The sequence below is a fragment of the Mustela erminea genome, chromosome 18 (genome assembly GCF_009829155.1).
Source record: "Mustela erminea isolate mMusErm1 chromosome 18, mMusErm1.Pri, whole genome shotgun sequence".
In the NCBI taxonomy this organism is placed as follows: domain Eukaryota; kingdom Metazoa; phylum Chordata; class Mammalia; order Carnivora; family Mustelidae; genus Mustela; species Mustela erminea.
The window spans coordinates 20934404-20955516 of NC_045631.1; the positions used below are offsets into that span (position 1 = coordinate 20934404).

Consider the following 21113-nt stretch of genomic DNA (forward strand, 5'->3'; position numbering starts at 1 on the left):
AATGTGTCGTTTACAAGGGTTGATCTATTCAGTTTTTGTGCGAAAGTTTGACCCTTGAGCTTTTTCTTCCCATTTCCTTTTTAAATTCAAACCATATAGTCAATTTTCAACTCCTTGTTTTTAGGTGGTTAGCCAGCGTTTCCCTCAGAACAGCATCGGTGCAGTGGGAAGTGCCATGTTCCTCAGATTTATCAATCCTGCCATTGTCTCACCATATGAAGCAGGGATTTTAGATAAAAAGCCACCACCTAGAATTGAAAGGGGCTTGAAGTTAATGTCAAAGGTGAAAAATTATTTTGATAATCTATTTAAAATTCCTCTTCCAACTAGATTTTCTGTTTTTCATATTTATTGTACTTACACTTGAATTGAGTTTTAAAATGGCCCGTGGTTCTCACTTATATGCTTTTGTTTTATTTGTTAAATTACAAAGGAATTTACTAGACTGATACCTGATGGACCTTATTATCATGGGAAAATAATCTTAGCAAATGTCTTTTGAAGATAGTTTTCTATGTATTCATTCTGGAAATTCTGAAATGGAGGCTGTATGATTTTTTTAAATTAAGAAAGACATTAAAATTGTTAATATGTATAATATTTACATATGTTTACAGATATTTACATATACAATTTTTATTAAGAAAGACATTTTAATATGTATATATGTTTACATATATTTACATATATACTTACATTTGTATATGTGTAGTAATTATATATGGGAAAGAACAGTAACAACACCTAGTATTTCTAGAATGCATAATAATTTAATCACCACTAGAAATTGTATCAATTAGTACTTTTTAAAGAATATATGAATGTGTACACTTCATACAATGATCTGATTTATAACCCTGTTCCATTGTTTAGATACTTCAGAGTATTGCCAATCACGTTCTATTCACAAAAGAAGAACATATGCGGCCTTTTAATGATTTTGTGAAAAGCAACTTTGATGCAGCACGGAGGTAGGATTGCTCTATTTGACTCCAGTACTGTCAGTTTCATTTAAGTCTGTTGCCCACCCTGTACTAGGTCTACATGAAGCTTTTGTGTAGGTTTTTGCCTCTTTCCTCTCTAGGTCAAGAGCAGAGTTAATCTTTTGTTATATAAGAGACAGTGGCTAAATAAATCCATATTCTTTATAATTTAATAGTGATTTCCATATTTGAAAACCAGCAGGGAGTTTTGACACATCTGTTAAAGGATTTGAGGTTGCTACAATATGGAGGAGAGGAAGAAGAAAAAGATTCCTTCTAGTACAAACTAAAACCAAAATGGTATACATAATGCATAATAGCATATAATGACAGTTTTTTTTTTTTTAATGTTGAGTTTGAGTTGTGTTTATCTGTAAATAGGGATAATACTTTTTGCTTACCTGAGTGTGGACTTTAAAGTATCAAGTGAGATAGCATATGAGAAAGTACTTTGTAAATATAAGTTAAGGTCCAGAATTCTTTTTCTATTATGTGATACTAATTGATCTCATAGTCTGAGCTAGACGTGTACAACTCTGTCTTCCAGTTTTTCATTATGGTTCATATCAATTTCTTTGTAGCTGGAGTTCAAAAGACATATTGTTGGACTGCAAGCGATATTGGAGAGAAAAGCAAATGTCAGCATAGGATTCATATTCTAGCAGATTGACCACCCATAGAAAGTGAAGAGAACAAAAGTTATACTCCTGGCTCTGACCTGATAGGCTGTATGACTTGGGGAGATCTTTCTTTTGTCTTGTCTTGGTCTCTGTTTCCTTATCTATAAAGTACTGGCTTCAATCCAAAGTCTCATCCATCTAAATTTTGTTGTGGTTTGACTTTAAAACCTACTCTGAAGCCAAAGCCAGGTATTAGAAATGGAAAGCCAACTTTCTCCTTTTCTCCTCTTGTTTTGTTTTATGACAGTCATGTGTGAATAATGTCTTAATCCTCCATACTTCTAATCTCAGTTATTTTACAAAATTACTTCATATGAATTTAATTCAAACATAGATATGGGTGTATCTGGTTTTAAAAATTCTAATGATTTTATACTTTTTAAGGTTTTTCCTTGATATAGCATCTGATTGTCCTACAAGTGATGCGGTAAATCATAGTCTTTCCTTCATCAGTGATGGCAATGTGCTTGCTTTACATCGTCTGCTCTGGAACAATCAAGAGAAAATTGGCCAGTATCTTTCTAGCAACAGGTAGGGTTTCAGAGTCATGAGATTTTGAAAACTTTTAGCTTTAATTTATAAAAACAATTTGGTCCTGAATAATGCTTTTTATTTTGCATCTGCTCAGAATAAGAACTGGTTTGAAAAGAGAAATGTAGAACTCTAGAATCTCTTCAAAAATAAATAGGCAAAGGGTTCATTCAATATGCCTCGGTGATACATACTTTTTTTTTTTTTTTTTTTAAGTTTAAGCCGAGAAATCACAAATTAGCCCTTTGGGTTTTTTTCTGGTTTGCGAAACATCAGACGTGCACACAACGTGGAGAAGTTTAAATTTACTAGAAGCTCAAATGAGTATTGGCATCTGAATTTGAAGAGTAGCTCATTCTTGGGAATATAATAATTAAAACATTGCCAGTGTTCTATTTGTGATAACTCTCAAGTATATGCAAATAAGGCTTTATGCAGAAAACCCTCAGTAATTAGAAAGGGTCAACTTCGGTATTGTTTTATTAGCTGTTCCTAGTTAAAGTCTTTGTGGCCTGAATCACTTGCTATCCTTTCTAGTTGTGTATGTTTATAAAGGATCCATGTTCCTATGCATGAGGAGTTCTCTTACTCAATGTAAAATGAGTCCAGAAAATCTTAAATGCTAATAAAAATGGTTTATTCATTAATGGGAGCGTTAGAAAACCATGAAGCTAAAGCTAACTAATTAGGAGATGGTGGTTTAAAAAAGAGAACATTTTAATCCTTCATGAATTGTTAATGGATTAAAGTGATCCGGGCATGACTGATATGTGCCCTAATAGAGGAAGACTGAACATGCTTTATCTGTGTCACCCTAAAATAAACTGTGCAGCCTTTAAATGCAAACATTCATTTCTCTTACATAATTCACATACATAATTGTGTAGTTTGATGCTACAGTTTTTTTTTTAATTCAGTTGTCTTAAAAAAATACACATTCTAAACATACAGAAGAGTATAGGCTATAATATAATAGAGACCCATGTCTACTGTCTAACTTTGACATTAGTTTGCTGTTTTACTTTAAGTTTTTATAACATTTTATTTCTTGGGGGAAAAGATACAACTTCCCTCTAGGTAACTGACAAAGTAAGGAAATTATATGTATGTATAACATAGTTTTGTGTGTTTGAAAATTTTGCAGAAATTATATACTAAATATAGTCTCTTCACACAATATTCTGAAATTATTTAACTTAGGTTAGTGTTTTACTGGATCACTGTATGAGAACTTATTTTCACATTCCTTAGTTGATATTTAGGTTTGTTTTTTGCTTTTCTCTCTTTTAAATAGTAGTGTAATAAAATTCTTCATATTTATCTCCTTGTGTATTACCTGAATGTGTAATTGCTGGGTTCTGGGCTGCACACAGCCCCAACTTTACTATATAACTGCCACATTACTTTTCATGGTATTCATGCTGATTTACATTTTAATCAGTTCTGTGTGAGAGTACCTCTGTGTACACATCCTCACCAAAGTTAGCATTAGTAAACACAATTTTTACCAGTTTGATTTTTTTTGTGTTATGTTAGTCACCATAAGTTACATTAGTTTTTGATGCAGTGTTCCAAGATTCATTGTTTATGGAGTTTGATGCTTTTTGTGAAACAGTATTTTGTTGTTCTTGTATAGTTTTAAATGCTGAATTGTTATTGAAAATCCATATTTACCCTGATTAAGCAGAGATCTGATATGAGGGACAAATATATATCCCAATTAGTAAAGCCTAGTTTCTCAAGAAGGATTCTTTTCGTCTTGTGAAACGTGGATGACAACATTATTTTAACTACTGATTGTCTGTTTAGTGGTAGTGGATTAAGAATACTAGAAAAGAAAAGAATTTTTTATGTAAGTTTTATAGTTTGGGGAGTGGTCATATTTCTAAGATGTGTCCATCTTACAAGACCTTGTGAGGTCTTTTTGGTGCTGTTTACAAGTCAGCAAGAACCACCAGCTGACAGAAAGAAGAAAAGCAATGATAATCTAAAGCAATGTATACTGCTGAATGTGAACTGCTCCTGTTTTCTAAGTAGTTTGCTCTATCTAGGGATCACAAAGCTGTTGGAAGACGACCTTTCGATAAGATGGCAACACTTCTTGCATACCTGGGTCCTCCAGAGCACAAACCTGTGGCAGATACACATTGGTCCAGCCTTAACCTTACCAGTTCCAAGTTTGAGGAATTTATGACTAGGTAAGGTACCACGTTGAAATAATGATTGCTCGCTTTTAGTTGAGGTGCAATGCTGACCACCAGGCTGCTTGTTAGATATACTTGTATTTCTGATAGAGGATTATCAGGAAAGAGGTGCCTAATGACCACATGGGTGTATTTTGGGATCCCACTTTTTTCTTATGTTATTTATTGTTGACATTTGCTTTGTTTTATATTTGATTTTCTTATAAAAGCAATGTACTTTGTCATTTTGCTTTGAGGTGTTTTGCATTTAATACTTAGAAGGGAGGGTAGATAATCATATTATGGTTAAGGGCAGTCCTGTAGCTCAAAGTGAGTGATTTGCCCAGGATTCGGCACGTAATTCAGAGATCTGTGATTTTAAATTCTGAACTCTTTCTACCACCCTGTAGTGTTTTTCAGAACCCTTCCAAAAGTTAATGCTATTTAACTTCATTCAGATTGAGACTCGGAAAATTCAGTATTTTTCAGTATGTCTATAAAATTCCTGTGGACATTTGTTTTGAATCTCATTTATTAGGAGAATTTTGTTTGTGAGGTGAAACATCCTCATTGTTAGATATTCACTTTTTTGATGTTACAGCAATTGCAGCATGCTGAATCCTTTAGTCTTTAAAGGACCTTTCATAGTATTTCACACTTAGTCACTTAGTAAGTACTTCATTAGTGACTGTGGGTGAAGTGTTTTATTTGTTATATGTGCCAGAAACAAGTAAAAAAGCAGAATGTGACATTCAGAAATTCATTTTTATCCCAGATTTCCATATAATAAGCCTTGCATTGTAAGTGCCTGTCACTGATCATATTACATATAGGCCATAGTTGTGTGCACATGCCTCCAATTCTTTGATACTGTTAAAAGAATGTGTGAATACATGGGACACCTGGGTAGCTCACTTAGTTAAGTGTCTGACTCTTAGTTTCAACTCAGTATGTAATCTCAGGGTCCTGAGATCAGGGCCGTTCATCAGGCTCCACTCAACACAGAGTCTGCTTAGGATTCTCTCTTTCTCCCACTTATGCTCTCACGTACTCACTCTCGCTCTCTCTCTCTCTCTGTCTCTCTCTCAAAAAAAAAAAATGTTAATACGTAACAGTATCCTTTGCAGCTTAATTTTTATCTTTAGCTCTGTTATATTCATTTCAGTTTAACATGTTTATTCCTGATGATTGAAGAAATATTTTCACACAAAATTTTCATATTACTTCATTGAGCATTGCATAATACAAGAATATAAAACTATTTTTTATTCAGCATTACTAAGGACATCCTAGCCATTTTTCCACTTTTCTAAGAACACCTATTTATTGATCCTTACCTAAGATCCTAACTTCCCTTATAAAACAACCTTCTATGCTTTTGAAGACTAGATGACCTAATATATGTGAGACATTTTAAACAGTGTCTGGTATATATAGTGTTTATATATAGTGTTTAATAAATGTTAAGTGTTATTTTTGTTCTCAGCTCCCACTGATGCTCTTTGAGACCCATTTTTCTTTTAAGGAAATGAAGGTAGCTTTATAATTTTCTCAGCTGTAAAGATAAAAATTGTTGAATTACTCAAAACTTAAAAATCTGAAGAAGAAAGTAAAAAATTCTCAGTCTTCTTAGAGACGTGTACCTCTTAGAAATAATTTAGTTGACATCGGGCAGATGGCCACACAATCATTTATCTATACACATGTGTACCTATTCTCTTATCAAATGATGTGTAAGTTGTTTCCATTAATACTAAACAAACACTGACCTGGTACCAGCAACATGATGGATTAAGATAATACAGCCTCTCTCCCCAACCCTCTTCAAGACACAAGACACCTAGAAATAGTACATAAAAGGAACTATGTTTTTAAAATATTTTATTTTTAAAATACATAGCTGGAAGATGATTTCTGAACACGTTACCAACATATCGTTAGTACGGTGGAAAATAGGAAAGAAGTTAAAAAATGCAGATGACAGAATGAGAAGGTCCAACAAGCATTATAGGTGTTTCAGAAGTGCAGCTTAGAGAAAATGGTGAAGAGGTAATACTTGAAGAGACAATGGATGAAAATGTCCCAGGGTTAGTGAATGACTAGAATCTTCAAATTAATTATACACACACTGTGTATTCAGCAGAATACATAAAAATCAAGTCATACTTTTTCAGAAATATTTTAAAACACACAGGAGAATTTAATATATGATAAAAAGTGGTGTTCAGAATCAGGGAGACCAGAATGGACTTTTTTTTTTTTTTTTAAGTTTTGGGATTTACATTTATTTTTTCATTTGTTCACTCATTCCAGTATAAGTAACATATATTGTTACATTTGTTTCAGGTGTACGGTGTAGTAATTCAACAGATCTGTACATTACACAGTGTTTATCACGATAAGTGTACTCTTAATCCTCTTGACCTATTTTCCCCATCCTCCCACCCAGCCTCTCCTCCAGCAACCAGATACTTTCTATATCTTTTTTGTTTTTTTTTCCTTTGTTCATTTGTTTTGTTTCTTAAATTCCACACATGAATGAAATCATATGGTATTTGTCTTTGTTCAACTGATTTCACTCAGAATTATACTATCTAGTTCTATCCATGTTGTTGCAAATGGCAAGATTTCATTCTTTTTTGTGGCCGAATAATATCCCATTCTATATGTATACACACAAGTTTTTTTTTAATCCATTCATCTATCAGTAGACACTTGGCTCTGTCTTGGCTATTGTAAATAATGCTGCAATAAACATAGGGGTCCATATATCTTTTCAGATGAGTGTTTCAGTTTTCTTTGGGTAAATACCCAGCAGTGGAATTACTGTATCATTTGGTAATTCTATCTTTAATTTTTTGAGGAACCTACATACTCTTTTCCACAGTGGCTGCTCCAGTTTGCATTTCCACCAACAGTGCACCAAGGCTCCTTTTCCTCCACATCCGCGCCAACGCTTGTTTCTTATGTTTCTAAATTTAACTGTTGAATGAACTTTTAATAAATGGTGTTGGTACAATTGAATGACTATCTGGAAAAAGGTGCTCATACCATTCATGAGGATAAACTCTCATGAAGAAGGAAACATGTGCAAAGGAAGGCCTTTTAAATCATTCAGAATCATAAACCAATAAAGAAAATGTTGATAAATTGAACTCTTGAAAAAAATTGAAAACTCAGTTGCTTCTAGAAAAAAAAAAAATTCCGTGATAAAAAACAATCCTATGGTTAATATTGCTGCCCAGTACTTCTCTTAAGATATTCCTAAGAACTACTCAGTGTGTTTCAAAGAGTAACACCTTAAAATTTTTGGTATTTGTTACAAAATTGCCTTTCAGAAAGTGTTTTGCTTTTTAAATATTTTGCCATTTTACATATTTTATCATTGCTCTAATCATGGGTTTTTAAAAATACTCAATGGACAATATAAAGCCTGAGTTACTCTGTTTTTGTTTTTTTCTTTCAGGCATCAAGTACATGAAAAAGAAGAGTTCAAGGCTTTGAAAACATTAAGTATTTTCTACCAAGCTGGGACTTCCAAAGCTGGGAATCCTATATTTTATTATGTTGCACGGAGGTAAGAACTACGATGTTTTAGTTTCTCTTAACAGAGTTTTAAAAATAATAACAAATGTAGAGAGACAGCAAATTTGGTTTTTCCCATTTGACTTTACTGGAATTGAAGATAAGTTTACCTGTAAGAATATAGCTGGATAAATAGCCATCACAAAATTACAGTGGTATATTAGAAATTGCTTTTCAGGAGACCTGTTTCCTCTTGGCTTCTCTTTCTTAAAATCAGTTGTTTTTTTTTTAATACTTCCTACAATGGATTAATTACCAAGAATAAAAAAATTGCAAAGCATCTTTTGTTTTTAAGCTGTATTCTGAGTAAACATATCTACAGCATGGTAATCAGAAACACTTCTTTTTAAGCAGAACTAAAACTTTAAGAATCTGTTTCTAAGAACTTTCAATAATATGTTGTGTATGACGAGATTGGGGTTACTTAACAAATAATTCAGAGAAGCTGTGGGAAATTTCTATAAGGATGGCTGGCACAGGTGATCGCCTGGAAAAATGATTGCATTTTTTTCATTATGTCTTCAGTCCAGGCTAGTTCCTTTGAAAGCCTTTCTGGAAATGTGGTGAACTCCTTCTTAACAATAGGCATGAGGCTTGCCGTGCTTTCCCTGCCATGGTCTTTTCTTTCTTGCCTCCATACTACCTTTTGGGAACTTATTGGTGATACTAAGTTGATGGTTTTTACTTCTTTGTGTTGATGATATAAACTCATGGTATTTGAACTTTAGAGACAATGTGGTGTAACAGACCATTGGCTTTGGAATTTTAGGACTATGTATAATCTTAGTTTTGCTATTAAGTAGCAGAAGGAATTAATCTTCCCAAGTTTCTAACAAACTTAACAGTGTGTAGGGGATAATTGGAGGTTGAGAAATAGTGGGGGAGGATTGAAGAAAGGAATGTGGAAGGTGGGAAATTCGTTTAGTCAAATAATCCAGATAGCTTTAAGACCAAGGAGTCCCAAGCACTGGGTGTTATGGAATTAAGAGTATAGGAACTTGCATTTACCCTGAGCTCTCCTCTTGAAAAACACTTGAGTCACATCTCTTCATTTCTCTTGAGAGTCTTCTCTCCAACTTTTATACCAATACCCATTTCTAAATTGCCTAAGATAATTTTAATTTTCTTTTGTAACAGAGATGAACCATATTTATATTTCAACCCCAACTTTTAATGCGGTCAGTGTTTTGGCCCTCCCTATTTTGTCAAAGTAATTAAAGTGAAACATTGTTGAGAGAGGCATATAGATGTGTGTCCTCCTCCCCCTTTAAATTCTTGTTAGTTTGTAAGTAGCAAAGATATCTGGAAAGCCTCAAAACTAGGTTTTCGCTTTAGGATCGGAAAGTGTAAGATTGTATTGCTTCATTGGAGGTTCTAGAAAAGGCCAAGGAAAGCAGATTAGGCCTGATCCAGACACCCTCTGTGGGATTAAAACAGTGAGATTTCCAGGAAATCTATAGAACATGATGACTTCAGAGTGCTAAACAATTCTTAACTCTGTTGTTTTATTAGCTGCGTAATCTTAGATGAGTTTTTTCTGAATCTGTGTCTTCTGTTAAAAAAAAAAAAAAAGGTGAGAGGGCAGCACTTATAAAAACTATCCTGTCTACCTCTCACATGAAGTATTTTGTGACTTCAAAGACCTGTACAGAGTACATTTGAGGTTTTCTTTTTTTCATTTTTGGTTTTTGTTTTTGGATAGGACTCTTAACAGTTTCAGATTTTCAGTACTTTGAACTTTTCACTTAGACTTCCTGGAGCTCCTCTCAGTCTTTATTTTCACCTGGTTTGAAGTCTTAGCTCCAAGATTCTTGAGCACACAGTAACTCAGAGCCGAGAAAGGCCCACTTTCACCATGGTACAAGTCCAAAAGAATATAGTGAAGGCTTTATCTCTACATGGCCAACGTTGTCAAAGAACGCTTGGGTTTGACTTCTCTTTTGATATTCCTGTGTTTCTGTGGCTTAGACTATTGTGTATTAGTGAATATTTTTTGACCTATAGATTCCATTCTCCTTACAGATAGTCCACAAACATTTTAGACTTGAAATATGCAAAACTTGATTTAGTATGTATTCAAATTTTTACACTGTATTTTCTTTCTCAGTTACATCATTATTCTTTCCCATGCTAGAAACCCTAATCATTTTAAATTCTTACCTTTTTCTTTTATCCTCCTCATTGTCAGTCACCTAGCCTTGGTTTTAGCTGTGGGACCCTGACAAATTAGTTACACTGTTTTAGTAGGCCTTTGTTACTGCAAAGAAGACATTCTTATTTTCTCAGAAAGGTAGGCCTCAGAAAAAACATGAGTTACACAGCAGAGACTGCCTAGGTGTAGACAGAAGTAGGTGGCTATCAGTTCTGGAACTAGTTCACAATCTTTGACTCTCTCTTGGCTTCATAGTCAGCTCTACTTACTGTTTTTTCTCTTTTGGTATCCTTTCAGTTTTAGCCACAACTACTAACTCTTTCATTACCTCAGCACCACATACTTCAGGTTCCAAAAAGAGAATGTGGTTCAGCTAAAATACACCTGTTTGACAAAACGTTTCATGCTAAGTGCTGGTCAGCCAGTGTCTTTCTGGCCTGCTCCTTAAGTGAAGTATATGCTCCTGACTGGTAGTCATGTGATTCAAAATAACCACCTGGTGCTATTCTTTTTCAGGGGCTATCTTTTGGTATTTGTTGTGATTTTTGTTGCGTGTTTTTTTTTTTTTAATTGGATCTTAATGGTTTAATATTTCTTTTTGGAACCTTGAAAATGCCTTTTGAAATCATTTTTCTGCCACTGCCATTCCTGAGACTCTCTTTACTAGCTCTTACCTATATGAACGCAGCATTATCCTCCCACTTCCTAATCCCCAGATAATTTCTTCCAGGTCATCTTAACATTGCATCTGGAGGCAGACCAGTACAAATCTCAACTGGTCTCTCTCAGTGTGTTTTTTAACACCATAGATTCCTCATTTAAGTCCAGGCTCTGTAGTCAGACATGCAGGGTGCTCCCTAATTTTGACATAATTTAGTTTCTAATCTTTCCCTGGTATTCCCTCCCATATATTTATGCTCCTACTTTGTAGTATTTAAAGTACCATAAATACAAGAACAATTGTTGCAGTCTTGTTTATGGTGGCACAAAAAAACTAAACAAACAAAAAACCCCAAAACAATGTAACTATGTTTCAGAAGGGGAATTGTTGAATATATAAGGATACCTCTATATTATGGAATATTATGCAATGCATTAAGTTTATTTTGCTTGTTACAAGTAACAGAAATGAATTTCAAACTTGTGTAAACCAAAAAGGACATCATTTGGTACATATACCTGAGGAGATCAAGATATGGTCTGGCTTCTTACATGACCGTGTGCAGAGCTTTGAGTAGTGTCATCTGCAAAACATTGTCTTCTCTGTCTCTTGACTCTACTTACTTTGGGTTGATATTATTCCTAGAAGGCTTTTCCTGTGGCCAGCAGTGTTTTGTGTTCTCAGCTTACCAACTGAGGGATAATGACCTCTTTCCCAGTAGATGCTGCAGAAGTGCTGGTTTTACTGCCTCATGTGAGTCACATGCCAATTCCTGAGGCAGTCACTGCGGCAGAGGGGTGGAATGTCTTGGTTGTCTAGGCCTGAATCATGCACCCATCCCTGGAGCTTTGTGGTGAAGCCAGCCCGACTTGAACTGTATGGACTGAAAGAGAGGGCACCAGGGGCAGAGTTTCCCAAAGGAAAATTGGATAGCAGATCCAGGATGAGGAAAAATGGATGTTGAGCAGGCGAAAGTAACAGAAGTCCTCCGTTGTACTTTAAAAAGACCCAGAAGGAGGACTGACCATTGTCATATAACTATGTGTGCAGAGGCATATGTAGATTGAGAAATGTGTGAAAGTAGACACATTAAGCTGTTCACATTGCTTATTGCAGGGGAGGAGTATGATTGGAGAAGGTAGAGGACCGATTATAGTATTTGTTATGTGCCTCTGTATTATATGACTTGTTGCCAGGACACAAGTTATTTTTGAAGAATAATTAAAAATATAAAACCTAAAAGTTCTAACAAAGAGTTTTCCTCTTAGGAATATTGTTGTACCTGGCAATTGCTTTTGGGATAGTAGTTAGTAGTAATAATAACGGTAACAGCTAACATTTCCTGAGTGCTTTCTGTGCGTCAGGCAAATTGTGCATGTGATAGAATTTTTCATCTAACCCTAACAGTAACTTTCTGAGGCCTTGTGTGTGTGGTTTTCTTTTCTTTCTTTTTCTTTTTTTTTTTTTTTAAAGATTTTATCTGTCAGAGCACAAGCAGGGGGAGCAGCAGGCTCCCTGCTGAGCAAGGAGCCCAGTGGGAGACTCGATCCCAGGACCCTGGGATCACAACCCAAGTGGAAGGAAGACACTTAACTGACTGAGCCACCTAGGCATCCCATGAGGTGTTGTTACTAACAATGATTGACATGTATATAAACTGAAACTTAAGAGAAATTGTTGGTCGTTCCCAGACCTAGCTATCAGAATGATCTGGAAAATTAAAACAAGCAGACATATTTCCAGGCCCTACCATGAGCTACCAAATCAAAATCTCTGGTGGGAGCCTAATTTACGTATTCAGCAGGCATCCAAAGTGATTCACTTGTAGTCAGTTTATTACTGAAGTTAGGAAATTGCACTGGGTTATGTATTTAACTCATGGTGGCAGTTTTTGAGAATCAACTGGGTTTCAAACCTTAACAACTGCACTATTAATGATGTGGTTATTACCAGTGTGAAAGTTAGGTACATGGTTTTTGGGCTAAATCAACCTTTGTAGACCAGCATGAAACTCTCTAATATTTATGAGATATGTTTCTATAGGGAAGAGTTTTGAATTTTAGGCATCTAATTTACAAATGACCTTTCAAACACCAGATAAAGGTTTACTCAGAGCAAAATAATCTTGTCATTGGACCAGCTGTATTATGCATTACAATAGTTAGCAGTCTGGCTCAGTTGGAAGAGCATGTGACTCTTGATCTTGGGGTCATGAGTTCAAGTCTCGTGTTGGGTGTAGAGATTACTTAAATAAATAAGAAAAACTTGAAAATTTTTTTCAAACTTCCCCTCCCCCAGAATTGGCACCTTTTTTTACTGTGACAGCATATTACTATTTCATCTTCATGAACTGTGGTGACACAGATAGGTGTATTGTTTTGTGCAGTACTGTAGTATTTCCTTTAAGATGTCCACTTACTGGGATGCCTGGGTGGTGCAGTCAGTTGATTGTCCTACTCTTGGTTTTGGCTCAGATCATGGTCTCAGTGTTATGGAGTCAAGCTCATTGCAGAGTCTGCTTGAGATTCTCTCTCTCCCTCTGCCCCTCCCACTTGTGTGCTCTGTCTTTCTAAAATAAATAAACACATCTTTAAAAAAAAAAGATTAGCATTTGCTATTTAATAAAAAATAAAACAGTATAAACATAACACACGCCAGTCTTCATTCCCCATCTCCTATCCCCCTCTCTCCCACACAGGTGTACTTTGGTTAAATATCACCAACATAATTTCTTAAACGTTTAATGTAAAAATCTGAGTTTCTGTTCAATTTTGCAAACATTTAAAGGGCAAATGTGTAGCATTTTGCTTGTTTTGGCATTTATAAGGAAGAAAAGCATTATATTGAGGTAATAATTAAACTTACACAATGAAAATTTACAACTTAATTAAGCTAGAATAATGGTAACTTCCTAAGAAATAAACTGAAATAAATTTGATTTTCTTAGCGTGCTTGTTGTAATTCAGCAGATAGTAATGAACTGAGCTCGGAGTGCAGATCATTCAAGTCCACTTCAGCCTGAGCACACATAGAACAGCAAGCATAGTATATAGAGAAGAAAGTGAATGTTGACCATTGGATTCAGTGTTGTGCTACCACTTTTCATAGTATTCCCATTTCTGGTCATGACTATCTTTGGGCTCACTGTTGTTAACTGAGTTGTCTTGGCATTTGAGATCATCTTCATATTTGAGATCATCGGGAGGTTTGAAGTTGCCTTGGATTTTGAGGTTATATGGAGATTTAAAGTTGTCTTGAAACTTGGGGTTGTCATGGAATTCAGGCTCTTCCTGGGACTTGAGTCTGTCGTAGACCCTGAGGTCATCAGTTCTGTAGTTATCCCCGAAGTGTTAGTGACAAACAGGAGGAACAGGCTGATGAATGATAGCTTGAACATCATTTTCCTGTTTCAGAACAATTAAAGAAATTTACTGACACTTTGAACACAAATCTAAGAACCAGCTTTTTTTTCAAGGGGGAAAACTGAAGGAAACCTCCTTCCAGTCCTGGGGAAATGCCAGTCTTTGGTTTAACAGTTTCATAGTTTTTGGGGCACCTGCGTGGCTCAGTCCATTAAGTGTCTTGTCTTCAGCTCAGGTCAATCACAGATTGAGCTCTGTGTTGGGCTCCCTGCTAATGGGGGAACCTGCTTCTCCCTCTCCCTCTGCTGGTACCCCTGCTTGTGCTCTCTCTCAAATAAATAAATAAAATCTTTAAAAAAAACAAAACAACAATATCATAGTTCTTAAGATAGAGGGAAATTTAGAGGAATCAATATCCGTTCCTTCATTTTACAGATGGGCTCAGACAAAGGGCATAAGTTCTTGTGGATGCATATCTAAAAATGACCAGAACTAGAACTTGAGTCTGACTCTTAGTCCAGAATTTGTTAGTAGATCTGGAATGTGAAAGCATAGAATAGACAAAGACCTAAAGTTCAATAGTAAGCCATTTTTAAAGTAAGGCTAATTTTTATTTTTTTAAGATTTTATTTATTTATTTGACAGACACAGCGAGAGAGGGAACACAAGCAGGGGGAGTAGGAAAGGGAGAAGCAGGCTTCCCACTGAGCAGAGAAGCCCATACGGGGCTCAGTCCCAGGACCTCAGAATCATGACCAGAGCTGAAGGCAGCCGCTTAACAACTGAGGCACCCAGGCACCCCTAATTTTCTTTTATCTTACATTCAAATCTAATAGGTTGCCACATCTGAGATAATACAGTTTAGCACATGTTGGTCATGGTTAAATATTCTTTTTTTTTTTTTTTTAACTTAAAGCTCACACTTCAATTTTAGAACTCTAATTTACATTTGGTTCTAATATATAATTCAGAAAATTTCAAATTAATATTACCTTTTGATGTTTTTTCTTTGAGGATTATGAACTCAGGTTTTCTTCAGTGTCTTGTGGGGAATCTTAACTTCTACTGTATGCTCTTTAAATATAATTAGTGAGGAAGTCACGTGTTCTGAACTTGACCTGCCATTTACTCTTTGAAAATCTCCTATTGGGTGTTTTCCAAACAACTGGTGTAAGCAGACAGACCTTGGCAGAGATCAAGGAAGGCAAATAAAGTCTTTCCAAAATCTACATGCTTTTTTTTTTTTTTTTTTAAGATTTCATTTATTTGTTTGTCAGAGAGAGCACACACAGGGCAACTAGCAGGCAGAGGGAGAAGGAGAAGCAGTCCACACTCTGAGCAAGGAGCCTGATGCAGGACTAGATCTCAAGACCCTCTGTTCATGACCTGAGCTGAGGGCAGATGCTTAACTGAGCCACCCAGGTGTCCCTCTACTTGCTTAAGGAATCCAGTGAATATATCTTTTCTCATTCCTCTTATCTGTGTATTCATTACATAGTTTCTTCACAGCACTGACTAGAGGAATATGTTATTTTGCGTGCTGTGATTATCATGACTTACAATCAAGTAAGTATACTAGAGATAGGTGTCTTTATTTTTCTTGAAGGTCTTGTAAATATGTTTATTGGTAGTTTCTGACCATGGTTATTTTGAAGTATTAAAAAAAAATTGGGAATATAGCATTCCAGGCATTTAGCAATATATAATTAAAGACACCTATAGAGAAGAAGCTAAACTTTATTAATATAAAACAAAGAAAAGGATCGCATATGAAAGTGATACTGTCATACTGCATTAACAGAGTTGTTTTTAAGTAATTTTTTTTTTTTAAAGTAGACTCCACACCCAATGTGGGGTTTGAACTCACAACCCTGAGATCAAGAGTCACCTGCCTTGTGACTAGGCCAGCCAGGTGCCCAACAAAGTTTTTTGTTTTTGTTTTTGGTTAAAGATTTATTTGTTTATTTTAGAGAGAGAGAGAGAGAGAATGAGACAAAGAGGCAAGAGGACTCCCTGCTGATCGCAGAGCCTGATTCAGGGCTCAGTCCCACCACCCTGAGATCATGACCTGAGTTGAAATCAGGAGTTGGGGGGCACCTGGGTGGCTCAGTGGGTTAAGCCTCTGCTTCCGGCTCAGGTCATGATCTCAGGTTCCTGGGATTAAGCCCTGCATCGAGCTCTCTGCTTAGCGGGGAGCCTGCTTCCCCCTCTCTATCTGCTTGCCTCTCTGCCTACTTGTGATTTCTGTCAAATAAATAAATAAAATCTTTAAAAAAAAAAAAAAAAAGAGTTGGTTGCCCAACCAACTGAGCCATGTAGGCACCCCTCGCAGCAAAGTTTTATATATAGATTAAACCATCCACATTGAAGCACATTAAGTGTATTCTTTAAAGGGATTTTGTCTTTTGATTACTTCTTTTCCTTGACAACTAGCATACAGGGAAGAGTTTGGTTATATTGTGCTAATGTTTTCATCACATTGGCCAGCACTCTTTAAAGATTGCAGGGCTGTGAACGGTGGTGTTGACATACAAGGAAATTGCTCCATAAATGGCAGAAGTATAAGTCGGTACATGTTCCTCACTTGTTTTACTTTGCTGTAAGGATTTATATTTCTCCTGAATGAATAGAACAGTGCTTGCTACATCTTATTTATATGGTACATATAACAGAGAACCTCACTGAATTGGAGATTAGTGTGTTAGACCTAGAAGTCAACATAAAAAACCTCTTAGCAATGGAGTAGAATTTTATAAACCAGAATACTCAGGTAATGCACTGGTAACTCCTAGTGATGCTTCAAACACTTCAGTCTCAACTTATTTAAAATTTGAAATTCAGAACTTTTCCCTTTCCCAGTTTCGAGCCCAGATAGTTTCTTCTCAGTCTTTCTCAGTTAATTGCATCATCACCTAGCAAAATGGCTCTCCAACCTTGGACTCCTCATTACCTTCTTTTTCTTACTAATCTTAAACTGCTTGGGCCTTGTGATGATAATTAAGTAAAATTTAAAATTCTGAACTCTCCAGCACTCCGATGCTCCTAAACAAAAATCATTTGCCATCCATTATTTAGGCCTTTAAATACCTCTTGCCTCTGTTCATTTGCAAGCCTTCCGTCTGCCCAAAGTACTTCTTCCGTGTTCAAAATTTTGTGCTTCTTTCCAGCTCTAACTCTAATGGTGGTGCCTTTTATGTGAGCTTTCCCTATTTCTACACTTCAGAATCAGTCATTTTAAGACTTCAGACTTTTAGAGCACTAATCAGAGTCTGCTTTTTACCATAGACATATCCTAAATCTTTCTTCCACCATATTCTTGTGTTTCATCGTCCCGCATTACCTCTTACCCTTTGTTACCTCTTACTCTTTGTATCCCCTTTACCTGCTAGCACAGTGAGTGGTGGGACAGAACAGGACACAATGAACATTGGACTATATTGCGGTATCTCCTTTGTTTTGTCATGTCCAAGGGCTGATATCATTAATGATGTCAAAAATAGTAAGAGCCACTGGTCATTTGCTGTTTTCCCAAGTGTAAGTTTGCCAGTCACAGGTCTCAGTTGAAGTCCCATCTCTATTTTCTAACTGCTGTTTGAGAGAGTTTTGTATTTGTATAATGTGGATCATAGTGCACATTCATAATAGCTTTATCTGCAGTTCTGAGATCCCAAATCCTCCGAAAATGTAATGTTTTGCCCAAAAAAAAAAAAAAAAGTTTGGTAACAAAACTTACTTGATAGAAACTTCTAACCTCACTGGTGTGAGGCTTTTCATTATTACTAGTACTATCTATATTTGTCCCACTTAGTGTGGATTATGTAATACATAATACGACTAGTACTTATATTTGTGTTTCTTCTGTTCCTTCTGGGTACGTTACCATACCACTCCAAGCATCTTTGTAGTCAGGTGGTACTATGTGACTGTGTCCTGGTCAGCAGAATGTAGATTACCCTGATGTGTCTCCCTTCCAGGCCTTCTCACCATTCTTCATCTTGTTCTCATGTCAGAACCCACTAGAAACAGAGGGTTCAGCATGGGGGTCTTAGATGTGATTGAACTGCTGGGTGACATGATACAAGTGAGAAATAAACCTCTGTTGTATTTTTTTGAGGGTTATTTTGGCATTGTGACAGAAGTTCGTGCTGATTGATACACCTGTGCGCTGGATAATTTGCCTTTGCCTCTCCAGATCCACTCCCTCTACCTCTCCACTCTGTTGTGCCCTGAGAGGCTGCCCTGTGTGGAAGATAGCATTGAGCTTCTTTCCTCATTCATTCCATGTGACCTGTTGGAAATAATGTATTCCTGCAAGGTCACTGTGGGTTGACTGCATCCCTCTGTGAAGATAACAGTTTTTGCAGGCAGCCCTCTCTGTGTCTGGTGTCTGGTGTCTGGTAACTGCTCCTTGCGCTGCTCCTTCAGGTCTACTCTCTCTCTGTCTTTTATAGTTTTCCTATCTCTTATACTAAACCCTTCCCCCTCCTTAATACATATTCTCCAATAGCTCAGTGTGAGTGTACCGTCTGTTTCCTGCCGGAACCCAAACTACTACAAACAATATGTGCACTGTATTGTCTTCCTCAAAATCTGAACAACTCTAAATTTGAAAGTATGTCTTGTCCCAGGGGTTTCAGATGAAGGATTGTGGGGTCTGTGCCAAGCTTATAGATTTATTGTGAGTATTAATTGTGATAATATTTGAATGGCATTCAATACAGTGCCCAGCATATAATAAGCATTGGGCAAATAGTAGCCAGAATTGATGTAAGAATAGCAATTATGTTGTTAATTTTTTTTTGGGAAATTTAAATTTCTCATACTTAATGCTGGTGCTTTAGAACTAGCAAGCAATTAGAAGAGCAGTATCTTCCTTTACATACTTATATTACCTTGAATTGGCCTACTTTTTTTTGTTTGTTTGTTTGTTTGTTTTGGCGTATCTCAATGGTCATAAATTTTGTGTAGCAATTTCTTGAGAATTTCAAGCAATTTGAGTATGTTATTCTAGAAACAATTAGGCCCCGTCTTCCCATCCATAACTTTTCTCTTTGGTCTTTGAATTTTTGTCTCACAAATAGGACACTTAAAAGTTTTCTTGGGTGGCAGTTACGCAAACACTTTTGGCAATGAAGAACTTTTTGCTTTTTAAAAGATAACCTATAAGTATAATGCCATCGACACTTATTGCTCCTTTGCCTTATGTCGCTTAAACATTGAACACTTTGGAAGTTATGTATGTTTGGTTAGTTCAGAAAGCAGTTAAGGTGTTTGAGGATTGACGTTTTTGTCATGCTACTGGTACGCTTTTACATGTATTTGAAAGTAGAATATTTAAAACATTTCAGGAGGGTGTAGCACAAGTAAGTGGCTTTCTTTATTTTTTTTTTAAGATTTTATTTATTTATTTGATAGAGAGATCACAAGTAGGCAGAGAGGCAGAGAGAGAGAGAGAAGCAGGCTCCCTGCTGAGCAGAGAGCCTGATGCGGGACTCTATCCCAGGACCCTGAGACCATGACCCAAGCCGAAGGCAGAGGCTTTAACCCACTGAGCCACCCAGGTGCCCCACAAGTGGCTTTCATTGTGGACAGTTACTTGTAAAGAAACCATTTGTGAGCTCCCTGAGAAAGTGGATGTGCAAATACGCATAAGCTGGATACTGTTATGTTAGACTTGAATATGATACCTTTTAGAATTGTACTTAAGCACTTTTCTCTTCTGTGGTAAAATACCAGCCTTTTTGTTTTAGAAATCTAACAGGAAAAGATAACACATTTCCCCTTAGTTGCAAAATACATGTTCCACAGGCAAATGTCTGTCTTGGAACAAGTTGTTTCCTAATTTTATAATACTGTAAGTCTGTTATCTAATTTTGGCTTATTATCATTTATTCTTATTTTTTTCTTATTTTTTTTTTTTTTTTTATTTCCAATGGGAAAAAGTAATTTAGTTTTTAGGAGAGAGATTCTTTCTTTCTCTTTCCTTCCTTTGGGTAATGGTATCTCCATCTTCTTTGAGCTCGGAATGGAAGCCTTAACATCTGTCTTCACTTCTACCTGCTCCTAACCACATATAACTGACCAGTCATTAAGTCTTACTGATTTTGCTTCAGAAATTTTTTTATGCTTTATCCTCATATTTTAAACTCTGTTTACAGTTTAATCAATTGTCAAAGCTGAGGTTAGCAAACATTTTTGGTAAAGGACCACACAGTAAATATTTTGGTGTAAAGCCCAAACCAGAAAGATTTTTTAGTTCGTTTTTTCTTTTTCTTGGGGGAGGGGAATTACTTTGTTTTGAACAGCTTTTTAAAAATGTTAGAGCCTATGGTGAGTGCTATGAAATGTGTAAGCCTGATGAGTCACAGACCTGTACCCCTGTACCCCAGGGACAAATAATACATTATATGTTTATATGTGTGTGTGTGTATACACACACACATATACATACACATACATTGTATGTTTTTATATATATATATATATATGTATATATACATATATGTGTGTATACATACACACACACACCCCACACACAAAATGTTAGAGCCATTCTTAGTTTGCAGGCCCTGCAAAAACAGGCCACAAGGGCCTGTAGACAGTATATTGCTGGTGGACCACGATTTGCTCATCTCTGGTCTAGGCTATTACAACAACTTCCTAATTGGATTCCTTGTCACCAGGATATTACCCCATCCCCTCCATTTTCCACATTACCACCAGAATGATCTCTCTAAAATATGACCATGTTACTTCCAGATAAAACCTTTTATGTGCTCCTGTTAGCTAAATTTTCATATGTAAGACATTTATATACCACCTTTGGTAATGCCAAATGAGCATTCTGTACATTACTTTTACAGTGATCAAAAAGTCCTAAAACCATTTGTTTCAGTTGGTCATTTAAGTTTAATAACAGAAGACTAGCCATCACAGTGTGTAGTAACATCTATAGAAGGATGGTTGAGACCTTGTA

General features: G+C 36.1%; 1 protein-coding gene and 1 long non-coding RNA gene across 9 annotated transcripts in view; one reads left to right on the top strand and one right to left on the bottom strand.

Annotated features, from left to right (window-relative positions):
- Positions 1 to 21113, top strand: part of NF1 (neurofibromin 1) — a 253525-nt gene that overhangs the window by 144310 nt on the left and 88102 nt on the right. For all 8 annotated transcript variants that reach the window (XM_032321557.1, XM_032321563.1, XM_032321562.1 and 5 more), the window contains 5 exons: positions 125 to 283; positions 874 to 971; positions 2048 to 2194; positions 4246 to 4392; positions 7844 to 7954. In XM_032321557.1, coding sequence (XP_032177448.1) covers positions 125 to 283; positions 874 to 971; positions 2048 to 2194; positions 4246 to 4392; positions 7844 to 7954 — 662 coding nt within the window. The remainder of the gene's footprint in view (positions 1 to 124; positions 284 to 873; positions 972 to 2047; positions 2195 to 4245; positions 4393 to 7843; positions 7955 to 21113) is intronic.
- LOC116577828 lies at positions 13404 to 15230 on the bottom strand. The gene is made up of 2 exons (XR_004280628.1): positions 15130 to 15230; positions 13404 to 14179 (listed from the first exon to the last, which is right to left on the bottom strand). It is a non-coding gene; the product is annotated as an uncharacterized LOC116577828 (long non-coding RNA).